At 54.3% G+C, this 12035-nt stretch overlaps 1 protein-coding gene across 3 annotated transcripts in view; it reads left to right on the top strand.

Annotated features, from left to right (window-relative positions):
• The window catches only part of LOC115081703 (spectrin beta chain, non-erythrocytic 2-like), a 150375-nt gene that overhangs the window by 60617 nt on the left and 77723 nt on the right, over positions 1–12035 (top strand). For all 3 annotated transcript variants that reach the window (XM_029586124.1, XM_029586123.1, XM_029586125.1), the window contains 8 exons: positions 897–1046; positions 1321–1458; positions 2131–2387; positions 3312–3435; positions 5862–6032; positions 7513–7668; positions 10233–10429; positions 10773–10950. In XM_029586124.1, coding sequence (XP_029441984.1) covers positions 897–1046; positions 1321–1458; positions 2131–2387; positions 3312–3435; positions 5862–6032; positions 7513–7668; positions 10233–10429; positions 10773–10950 — 1371 coding nt within the window. The remainder of the gene's footprint in view (positions 1–896; positions 1047–1320; positions 1459–2130; positions 2388–3311; positions 3436–5861; positions 6033–7512; positions 7669–10232; positions 10430–10772; positions 10951–12035) is intronic.

Below are 12035 nucleotides of genomic sequence, written 5' to 3'. Positions count from 1 at the left end.
AGTGACAGAGCTGAGATTAGAACTGAGGCACAGGGAGATAAAGGGACTCACCCCAGGGTCACACAGAGAGACAGTGACAGAGCTGGGATTAGAACTGAGGCACAGTGAGATAAAGGGACTCACCCCAGGGTCACACAGAGAGTCAGTGACAGAGCTGGGATTAGAACTGAGGCACAGGGAGATAAAGGGACTCATCCCAGGGTCACACAGAGAGCCAGTGACAGAGCTGGGATTAGAACTGAGGCACAGGGAGATAAAGGGACTCATCCCAGGTTCACACAGAGAGTCAGTGACAGAGCTGGGATTAGAACTGAGGCACAGGGAAATAAAGGGACTCACCCCAGGGTCACACAGAGAGTCAGTGACAGAGCTGGGATTAGAGCTGAGGCACAGGGAGATAAAGGGACTCACCCCAGGGTCACACAGAGAGTCAGTGACAGAGCTGGGATTAGAACTCAGTTACAGGGCGATAAAGGGACTCACCCCAGGGTCACACAGAGAGTCAGTGACAGAGCTGGGATTAGAACTGAGGCACAGGGAGATAAAGAGACTCACCCCAGGGTCACACAGAGAGTCAGTGACAGGGCTGGGATTAGAACTGAGGCACAGGGAGATAAAGGGAGTCACCCCAGGGTCACACAGAGAGTCAGTGACAGAGCTGGGATTAGAACTCAGATACAGGGAGATAAAGGGACTCACCCCAGGGTCACACAGAGAGAATCAGTGACAGAGCTGGGATTAGAACTCAGATACAGGGAGATAAAGGGAGTCACCCCAGGGTCACACAGAGAGTCAGTGACAGGGCTGGGATTAGCACTGAATCCTTGTCCTGCACGAGGAGGAACATTTCTCTGATGATGTGCTGATGTGTCCTGGACGGATTTCCCACTTCTCAGGTGCTCTCCTGTTTGCGAGAGAATATGCGCTTGATTGTACGCTGGAGGGAGACGGAGAACGTGGAAAACCTGGAGGAAGTGCGGAGGGAGCAGGATGCAGTGAGGCAGGCGATCTGGAGCAACCAGGGCAGGATGGAGGCGGTGCTGCGGGTGAGTCCCCACCGGTGCGCGGAGCAGGATGGAGCTGGACAGGACGCAGTCATTCCCGGCCTCCTGGGGAGATGGAGTAAGGGGTAGGGGGACGGCAGCCAGCACGCAACATTGATACCTTACGGATGTGACTCGGGGGGGGGGGGGGGGGGTCTGCTAACGGAATACGGAAGTGAAGTGCTGCCTGTGGCCCCCGCCGGGGTTACAGAGGAGCAGGCCCCTGGCGTCCAGCCTGAGATGGGGTCCCTCTCACTGCTGGGCTCTGTCTCCGCAGGAGGGACGGCGTCTCCTCGGGATGGGGCCCCCAGCACATGCGAAGGTGGAGAGGATACTGGGAGACCTGGAGGAGCTGTGGGAGGACCTGAGGAAGAGGCACCAGGAGAGCGAGAGCGCCCTGCAGGAGAGCGAGCAGGTAAGGGGTCAGCCAGAGCATCTCCAGCACCACCAAGAATGGGTGGCCAGAAGGAGAGGGAGGGGAAAACCTGCAGGCTTGGAGTTTGTTAGGGTAACCTTTCACTAATCGATGGCGAATGTTCTCCTTCTCATGCCAGGCTGCTTTCCGCTGCTCCCGTCCCTCAGCCTGCTTCCCCCCGCCCTTGCAGGGATGGGGTTATGACTGTGAGAGTGATTCCTGGGTTTGAGAGGTCCCTGTCCCTGTGAGTGCAGGGGATGGGAAGGGAAGGTTCATTGCCTTTCTGCACTCGGTAGGACAGGCTTCAGTGCACTAACCTGACTGTGCTGAAGGTCACTCAGGGTCCCCTGAGGACAGGGCTGGAAGGATTCTTTCTCATGGCCTCATTTGGGAGTTAGCCACTCCCTTGCTGCTCGGTGCAAAACTGTAATGAAATCTCTTCCTGCTGGCTCCATGTCCTGGGGGGTCTCCGTGTACCTTTTCTTCAGGGAAGCCTTCATCCGGTTTTGTGCTGCTGCTTCTCTGATACTTATTTGGGAAGCGGCACTGGGTGCTAGTAAATGTTAAAAGATGCAGGAGCACTCAGCTGTGCTCTGTTGGGTAATTGGCCTCTCCTCCCTCGCGGTTCCTCTGCCCTCCCTCCCTTTCTGTATGTGATTATGTTTTTTGCAGGCTCAGAGGCTGCTGGAGGTACTCACAGAGGCCGAGGGAGGGCTGCAGGTCCTGGCTGGGTCCCTCTCGGTGCCGGTGGCAATGCAGAGCCCAGAGCTGATCCGCAGCAACCTGCAGGAGACCAGTGCCCTGGACACGGAGCTGCTCTCCCGTGGGGTCACCCTGCAGGTGCTGAGGGAGCAAACAGCCAGGATTGCAGGTGCTGGGAATTCACTGGCTGACCAAGTTCACAGGAAGCTGGAGATGGTAGAGGAGAAGTGAGTACCCGAGGTCGGGATGGAGAAAATCGGGGAGAGCAGGCACTAGGAAAGAGGTAGAGGGAGGGCTCTGTCAGAGCAGAGGGTCAAGCTGGGTCACACAGTGTATCCGGGATCGCACCTCACACAGGACGGGCCCGGGACTCTCCCCTCTCTGCCACTAACTTACAGACTGATTCAGTAAAGTCCGCTCTCCCAGCGCGTGCTCAGGCCACTCTCCTGTACGCACGATTCTGTATTTAAATGAGGCCCGGCGGTAGAAATGAGCAAAAGGAGGCGCTAGGGACACTAGCGCATCCCTAGCGCCTCTTTAGGGACAGGAGCGGTGGCTGTCAGCGGGTTTGACAGCCGACGCTCAATTTTGCCGGCGTCGGTTCTCAAACCCGCTGACAGCCACGGGCTCGGAAACCGGACGCCGGCAAAATTGAGCGTCCGGTTTTCAACCCGCTGACAGCCGCAGGCCGACTTCAATTTTTTTTTCTTTTTTCTTTTACTTTTTTTACCCTGATATTACGTCATGATATTAAGTCAGAGTTTTTACTGCTTTTCTGTGCACTTTCCCGGTGCCCGGAGAAATTAACGCCGACCTTTGGGTAGGCGCTAATTTCTGAAAGCAAAATGTACAGCTTGGCTGCACATTTTGCTTTCTGTATCGCGCGGGAATACCTAATAGGGCCATCAACATGCATTTGCATGCTGCGGACGCTATTAGGTTTGGGAGATTGCTCTTGTACTGTGGTGACTCCAGCTGGGGGTGCAGGATATCAGGGGGTACAGGATATCTTGGGGGGGGATACATGGTATCTGGGGGGGCTCTGCTCTTGTACTGCGGTGACGCAGGCAGAGTTCGCGGGTCCGGGCAGGATCTGCTCCCATGCAGTATTACTTACATTGGGTTCCAGGCCTGTTCTCTGTCTCCGGCAGGTATCGCTGTGTGCAGGACTCTCTGCGACGCAGGATCTCTGATCTCAGGGATTCTCTGGTTTTGGTTGAATTTCTGCAGAACGTGCAAATGGAGGAAAGTCTGAGGCCTAGAAATGGGACCCTGGTGAGTACTCAGGGAAAAGGTGGGGTGGGAATGAAAAGGTGGCGAGAGGAGCAGATCAAGAGGAAGAGGCCATGATGAAGTTCAGAAAGATGGACACAGAAACACCTGGAATCAATGTAAAGGACACCTGCCCTATGCTTGGCTGGGATCTGTGTGCGGGGCAAAGGAGACCTGCCCTGTCCTTAGCCTGGGATCTGTGTGCCACGTGAAGGAGACCTGCCCTGTCCTCGGGCTGGGATCTGTGTGCGGGGTGAAGGAGACCTGCCCTGTCCTCGGGCTGGGATCTGTGTGCGGGGTGAAGGAGACCTGCCCTGTCCTCGGGCTGGGATCTGTGTGTCCCACGTGAAGGAGACCTGCCCTGTCCTTAGCCTGGGATCTGTGTGCCACGTGAAGGAGACCTGCCCTGTCCTTAGCCTGGGATCTGTGTGCCACATGAAGGAGACCTGCCCCGTCCTTAGGCTGGGATCTGTGTGCCACATGAAGGAGACCTGCCCTGTCCTTAGCCTGGGATCTGTGTGTCCCACGTGAAGGAGCCCTGCCCTGTCCTTAGCCTGGGATCTGTGTGCGGGGTGAAGGAGACCTGCCCTGTCCTTAGGCTGGGATCTGTGTGTCCCACGTGAAGGAGACCTGCCCCGTCCTTAGGCTGGGATCTGTGTGTCCCACGTGAAGGAGACCTGCCCCGTCCTTAGGCTGGGATCTGTGTGTCCCACGTGAAGGAGACCTGCCCCGTCCTTAGCCTGGGATCTGTGTGCCACATGAAGGAGACCTGCCCCGTCCTTAGGCTGGGATCTGTGTGTCCCACGTGAAGGAGACCTGCCCTGTCCTTAGCCTGGGATCTGTGTGTCCCACGTGAAGGAGACCTGCCCCGTCCTTAGGCTGGGATCTGTGTGCCACGTGAAGGAGACCTGCCCCGTCTTTGGGCTGGGATCTGTGTGCCACATGAAGGAGACCTGCCCCGTCCTTAGGCTGGGATCTGTGTGTCCCACGTGAAGGAGACCTGCCCTGTCCTTAGCCTGGGATCTCTGTGTCCCACGTGAAGGAGACCTGCCCTGTCCTTAGGCTGGGATCTGTGTGCCACGTGAAGGAGACCTGCCCTGTCCTTAGCCTGGGATCTGTGTGTCCCACGTGAAGGAGACCTGCCCTGTCCTTAGCCTGGGATCTGTGTGTCCCACGTGAAGGAGACCTGCCCTGTCCTTAGCCTGGGATCTGTGTGCCACGTGAAGGAGACCTGCCCCGTCCTTAGGCTGGGATCTGTGTGCCACATGGAGACCTGCCCTGTCCTTAGCCTGGGATCTGTGTGTCCCACGTGAAGGAGACCTGCCCTGTCCTTAGCCTGGGATCTGTGTGCCACGTGAAGGAGACCTGCCCTGTCCTTAGCCTGGGATCTGTGTGTCCCACGTGAAGGAGACCTGCCCTGTCCTTAGCCTGGGATCTGTGTGTCCCACGTGAAGGAGACCTGCCCTGTCCTCGGGCTGGGATCTGTGTGTCCCACGTGAAGGAGACCTGCCCTGTCCTTAGCCTGGGATCTGTGTGTGCCACGTGAAGGAGACCTGCCCTGTCTTTGCTGTTTTTATCTCCACCACCTTCCCTTGAAGGCCGCTCCATGCAGCTGCCATCCTGTCTGTGAATAATTATTTCCCTATATTAGGCCTGGATCTTGGCACAGGGAGGGGAGACAGCCGCCTCTGGTGCCAAATTTTGCTGCAGAGGTTCCTGCCTCCGGGCCTGCAGTCACTGCCGGATCTGCAGCCGTCACTTGAGCAGACATCGGTATGGGGCCCAGAGTCTGTGCACGAGCTCCCAGGGGCTGTGGGGGCTCTCGCCCTGGCTCTGTCTTATCAGGGAAACCCGTGCAAGGGTGGAGCTGCTGCGTGGGCCGGGTCCTGCGCCCCCTCCCCTTCTGCACAATACATTTTACTCCATTTATTGCTGCCGGAGGGGAGACGGGGCAGGGCAAGACCCGGGGGGAGGGGACAGGACCCCTGTGACCTTCTAAGATTCCAGGGGAGAGGTTCCCTGCCCCGCACTGTAGGATGGGGCCTGAGACAGGCGTGACCTCTCTGCCCCTGCACGCGCTGGTCACTTATGGGGGGGAGCGGTCAGTGTCTACAAATATCTACCATCCAAATGCATGCGTGCTGAGCTTAAAATGCTGGCACTCCAGGCATGTGCTGGTGACTAATGCCCAATTGCAGCCATTAATGGTGTCAGATGTGCACTGAGGTTTTTTGCGTTTTGTTAATTTCTAGGGCTGTGGTGTAAGTTTTTCCACCCCGGCAGTTATTTTTTTCTTGACTCACAGGATATGATGTTATCCTCGGCATATCTCAAGCTCACGTTGGGGGGCCTTTGTGGCTGGGTGGGGGCTCTTTCAGCAGGCGCTCTCTGACCATACTCTGTGTGACTTTGCGCTTGGTTTTCCGCAGGCCCGGAGCTGCAGAGCCCCCCAGGAGTCTCCCTGCCTTCTTTCCGAGGTGGAGCCCATGAGCGGCAAACTGGATGAACTGCAGGAAGCCGTGCAGATGCTGAATGAGGCAGTTCGGGAGCGAGAACGCGCCCTGGCTGCGGCCAGGGAGGCCGAAAGCCTTCTGCACCTGGTACGCTCCAAGGAGAGAGAGGGGCAGCGTTCAGCCTCCTACATCCGTTCTCTTCCGCAGGCAGGGGATAGGAGGAAAGGAGAAGGGGCAGAATAAAAGCAATTGTAATAAGATGAAGAGAGAATGTCATGCAACGCCTCAGCGCTACCCCTAACACCCACTCAGGGTAACCCTGCCACATACTGCCCTGGCCTGCCGGCACCTGCAGACCTGGTCCTACGTGGGCAACCTCCCACCCGTCAACTGGGTTCCTGCTTGCCTCCAGGCAAGTGTCCTGCCTGCAAGCTATCCCCTGGTGTGAGGCTGCACACAACCCAAGGGTCACACGGTTCCTAGAAAACAACCACAGACCAAACACAAACAATAGCGGGATCATTAGTCAATTCAAGACAGGCAGAGCTAAGAAACTAATAAGTTTATTAACAAAGAGTAAGAACAGTGAACAAAAAAAGGTTTTAATCTAAACACGAACAGGTAAAATAACAAGGATTAAACAGCAAAACCTAGCTAAACATTTGCCTCTGTACTTCTCTAATGCCTGGGGAAGTCAGGAAAAAAGGTGTACACAGGAGCCGATCCAGGGCCTCGGTGCAGAGATCTGCACCCTTTGCACTCCCAGCCCAGACTGGAGACTGCCAGAACCCTCAGGGCAGGCTCTCTGTCTGCAGGGCCAGTCAGGGTCACAATATTAACAGTGAACTTTCTGGCCAATGGCGCTGCAGGGTGTTTCAGTGTTACGTGTACTCGGGGCTGCTGGGATGTGTGTGCTGATCAAGCCACCTTCAATCAAGGCAGTATATCCAAAGCCTCTGCTTGAACTGCAGTGCAGAGGTCAAACAGCACCCACAGGCCAGCAGAGAAGAAATGAGCTCTCTGGGAAAAAGTGTCACAGGGCACAACAATAAACCACAGAGCATGCGAAACCCCTTTTTCACCACATATATAGCAGAAAGATTAACCAGCAGCTGGGTCTCTCTGGCAGGCTCCAAGTCCAGGAATAACTTGAAGTCCTGGCAGAAACGCTGGCACTCGTGTGACCCGATCTGCCTGGCAGAAAGGTGGCAGGGATCTAGGAGGCTGGGTGTTGGGGTAAGAGACGTGCTGGTGTGGATTATTGTGGGACTTTGAGGTTGGCCATAGGAAGGGCGAGGAGCTGGGTGTGGAATAAAGAAATCCTCTATGCTCAGCTTACCTAAGAGGATGCCAGAGAATGAAGAAGGAGACAAACACCGGGTTGAAGAGGAGAGATATCGTACAGGTGGTCATGCTCGATGGCTGACAGCTGGGATGTATGCTTGGCAGTGGGGATAGAAATACGTGGGCAGGCTGGATGGATCAATTGGTCTTACGCACACAACAAAACGTGCGCTGAAGTGCAGGCAGAGAGGTGCGTTTGGCCAAGGCCTGAGAGAGCCAGTGATGGAGCCTGTGCTACCAGAATTGCTCAACTTGCCTGTCTTGTGTTTCTGGATGTCTGCAGCTTCCCAACATCTCCCATAGGATCACCTCGGCACAGAGCCTTGCAGAACTGCTGAGTCAGGACATAGGACACATCCATAGGGAGATCACCGACATGAAAAATAAATCTTCCCCTCACAGCCTGCAGGAGCTACAGAGACAGCAGAAAGAAATAGAGGTGAGAGCAATCACACACTGCAGTCTGGTATTCCCGTGGTAATACTCTGGATGTGACACACTGCAGTCTGGTATTCCTGTGGTAATGCTCTGGATGTGGCACTGCAGTCTGGTATTCCTGTGGTAATGCTCTGGATGTGACACTGCAGTCTGGTATTCCTGTGGTAATGCTCTGGATGTGACACTGCAGTCTGGTATTCCTGTGGTAATGCTCTGGATGTGACACACTGCAGTCTGGTATTCCTGTGGTAATGCTCTGGATGTGACACACTGCAGTCTGGTATTCCTGTGGTAATGCTCTGGATGTGACACACTGCAGTCTGGTATTCCTGTGGTAATGTTCTGGATGTGGCACACTGCAGTCTGGTATTCCTGTGGTAATGCTCTGGATGTAACACTGCAGTCTGGTATTCCTGTGGTAATGCTCTGGATGTAACACTGCAGTCTGGTATTCCTGTGGTAACACTCTGGATGTGGCACACTGCAGTCTGCTATTCCTGTGGTAATGATGTGGATGTGACACTGCAGTCTGGTATTCCTGTGGTAATGCTCTGGATGTAACACTGCAGTCTGGTATTCCTGTGGTAATGCTCTGGATGTAACACTGCAGTCTGGTATTCCTGTGGTAACGCTCTGGATGTGGCACACTGCAGTCTGGTATTCCTGTGGTAATGCTCTGGATGTAACACTGCAGTCTGGTATTCCTGTGGTAAGGCTCTGGATGTGACACTGCAGTCTGGTATTCCTGTGGTAACACTCTGGATGTGACACACTGCAGTCTGGTATTCCTGCGGTAATGCTCTGGATGTGACACTGCAGTCTGGTATTCCTGTGGTAACACTCTGGATGTGGCACACTGCAGTCTAGTATTCCTCTGGTAATGATGTGGATGTGACACTGCAGTCTGGTATTCCTGTGGTAACACTCTGGATGTGGCACACTGCAGTCTAGTATTCCTCTGGTAATGATGTGGATGTGACACTGCAGTCTGGTATTCCTGTGGTAATGCTCTGGATGTGACACTGCAGTCTGGTATTCCTGTGGTAATGCTCTGGATGTGACACACTGCAGTCTGGTATTCCTGTGGTAATGCTCTGGATGTGACACACTGCAGTCTGGTATTCCTGTGGTAATGTTCTGGATGTGGCACACTGCAGTCTGGTATTCCTGTGGTAATGCTCTGGATGTAACACTGCAGTCTGGTATTCCTGTGGTAACACTCTGGATGTGGCACACTGCAGTCTGGTATTCCTGTGGTAATGATGTGGATGTGACACTGCAGTCTGGTATTCCTGTGGTAATGCTCTGGATGTAACACTGCAGTCTGGTATTCCTGTGGTAACACTCTGGATGTGGCACACTGCAGTCTAGTATTCCTCTGGTAATGATGTGGATGTGACACTGCAGTCTGGTATTCCTGTGGTAACACTCTGGATGTGGCACACTGCAGTCTAGTATTCCTCTGGTAATGATGTGGATGTGACACTGCAGTCTGGTATTCCTGTGGTAAGGCTCTGGATGTGGCACACTGCAGTCTGGTATTCCTGTGGTAATGCTCTGGATGTTACACTGCAGTCTGGTATTCCTGTGGTAATGCTCTGGATGTGACACTGCAGTCTGGTATTGCTGTGGTAATGCTCTGGATGTGACACTGCAGTCTGGTATTCCTATGGTAACGCTCTGGATGTGACACTGCAGTCTGGTATTGCTGTGGGAATGCTCTGTATGTGACACACTGCAGTCTGGTATCCCTGTGTTAATGCTCTGTATGTGACACACTGCAGTCTGGTATCCCTGTGGTAATGCTCTGGATGTGACACTGCAGTCTGGTATTCCTGTGGTAATGATGTGGATGTGACACTGCAGTCTGGTATTCCTGTAGTAATGCTCTGGATGTGTCACACTGCAGTCTGGTATCCCTGTGGTAATGCTCTGGATGTGACACTGCAGTCTGGTATTCCTGTGGTAACGCTCTGGATGTGACACACTGCAGTCTGGTATTCCTGTGGTAATGCTCTGGATGTTACACTGCAGTCTGGTATTCCTGTGGTAATGCTCTGGATGTGACACACTGCAGTCTGGTATTCCTGTGGTAATGCTCTGGATGTGACACTGTGGTCTGATACAAAGACCTGGAGATACATAATGAAGTTACTGAGTAACACATTTAAAACTAATAATAGAAAATATTACTCAGTGCATAATTAAACTCTGGCTTTTGTTGCCAGAGGATGTGGTGACAGTTATTAATGTAGCTGCGTTTATAAACGGTTTGCACAAGTTCCTGGAGGAAAAGTCTATAAACCATTATTAAGGTGGAGTTGCAGAAATCCCCTGCTTATTCTTGGGATAAGCAGCCTGGACTCTGTCTGCCCCCTGGGATCCTGCCAAGTCCTTGTGACCTGGATTGGGCTCCGTTGGGGACAGGATGCTGGGCTTGATGGACCCAGTATGGCAGCTTCTTATGTTCGTATGTTGTCCTGTGTGTTCTCATGCTGCAGTACCAATGTACCCCCCCTTGCTGCTCATTTTCCGCTGCATTCTTCCGTGTCTCGTGTCCCGCAGGTGCAGATGGCAGGAATTTGGCGTCGAGCCTCGGTGCAGCGGGATTTGTGCCCTGGTCGAGCGCAGGAGCTGGAGGCGCGCGTGCAGCAAAGCCCGCCAGCCCGGGAAGCGCGTCAGTGGCAGGTCCTGGGTGAGCAGAGCCAGCTCCCGCGCACCGCTCAGCTCTGCCCCTCCTGCCACCTTCATTTCTCAGTGATGTAAGTGGCCAGCAGGCTTCAGAAATAGAAAAAGGCTGGTGCAGGGTAAAGTGAGCCCCTCGTAATTCCCCTCTGAGAATCTGAAGGCAGAGCTTCTGCAGTGCCGGCTTCTCGCAGCGCTGTCTATTTGCAATCTCTGCACTACCAGACTTATCCGGAGACCACTGTGGGATGCCAGGGGCCCCTCCTTCAGATGTGGACCCCAAAGGTTGGGCACCACTGCCCGGATGATGCTAATGCTCGGTGCATAGAAGGGGTGCAGGACATAGAGACCTCCCCGCCTACAGCTCCGATGGGGCCACCCCCGGGCACATCTCAAGGGCTGCTCCTCCTCTCTCCACAGGTCCTGGACGCAGGACAAGGAGGCTGAGATCTTCCGCGAGGAGCGGGGCACGGATGGGCTCCCCATCGCCCGGAGGCAGGAGCTGGACCCAGCAATCCAGGGAAACATTCGGCAGTGCCAGGAGCTTCCGGCTGCAGGGTGGAAACTGATAGGAGGGGAGCCTTTCCTGACAATCACAGTGAGCAGCCAGGACACGCTGGAGAGGGGAAAGGCCCGGGAGAAGAAGGGAACACGTGATTGTGCAAGGTGGAGAGGGAATACAGACAGGAGAGGAGGAGAAGATGCATAGTAACATAGGGAAAGACAGCAGATAAAGAGCAAAATGGTCAATGCCCAGCAAGTCTGTTAACATTTTTATTTATTTTTTAACGGTAGAAGCAAATGCCACTCCGTGCATGTTACCCCCATGCCTTCTGTTAAGGGTAGTAACTGCCGCTCCGTGCAGGTTACCCCATGCCTTCTGTTAAGGGTAGTAACTGCCGCTCCATGCAGGTTACCCCCATGCCTTCTGTTAAGGGTAGTAACTGCTGCTCCGTGCAGGTTACCCCCATGCCTTCTGTTAAGGGTAGTAACTGCTGCTCCGTGCAGGTTACCCCCATGCCTTCTGTTAAGGGTAATAACTGCCGCTCTGTGCAGGTTATCCCTATGCCTTCTGTTAAGGGTAGTAACTGCTGCTCTGTGCAGGTTACCCCATGCCTTCTGTTAAGGGTAGTAACTGCTGCTCTGTGCAGGTTACCCCCATGCCTTCTGTTAAGGGTAGTAACTGCCGCTCCGTGCAGGTTACCCCCATGCCTTCTGTTAAGGGTAGTAACTGCCGCTCCGTGCAGGTTACCCCCATGCCTTCTGTTAAGGGTAGTAACTGCCTCTCCGTGCAGGTTACCCCCATGCCTTCTGTTAAGGGTAGTAACTGCCACTCCTTGCAGGTTACCCCATGCCTTCTGTTAAGGGTAGTAACTGCCGCTCCGTGCAGGTTACCCCCATGCCTTCTGTTAAGGGCAGTAACTGCCGCTCTGTGCAGGTTACCTCCATGCCTTCTGTTAAGGGCAGTAACTGCCGCTCCGTGCAGGTTATCCCCCCATGCCTTCTGTTAAGGGTAGTAACTGCCACTCCATGCAGGTTACCTCCATGCCATCTGTTAAGGGCAGTAACTGCTGCTCCATGCAGGTTACCTCCATGCCTTCTGTTAAGGGTAGTAACTGCCGCTCCATGCAGGTTACCCCCATGCCTTCTGTTAAGGGCAGTAACTGCCGCTCTATGCAGGTT

Source organism: Rhinatrema bivittatum, unplaced genomic scaffold (assembly GCF_901001135.1).
Source record: "Rhinatrema bivittatum unplaced genomic scaffold, aRhiBiv1.1, whole genome shotgun sequence".
In the NCBI taxonomy this organism is placed as follows: Eukaryota; Metazoa; Chordata; class Amphibia; order Gymnophiona; family Rhinatrematidae; genus Rhinatrema; species Rhinatrema bivittatum.
Note: the sequence above shows the minus strand (reverse complement) of the source record. Positions and strands in the feature narration are given on the sequence as shown.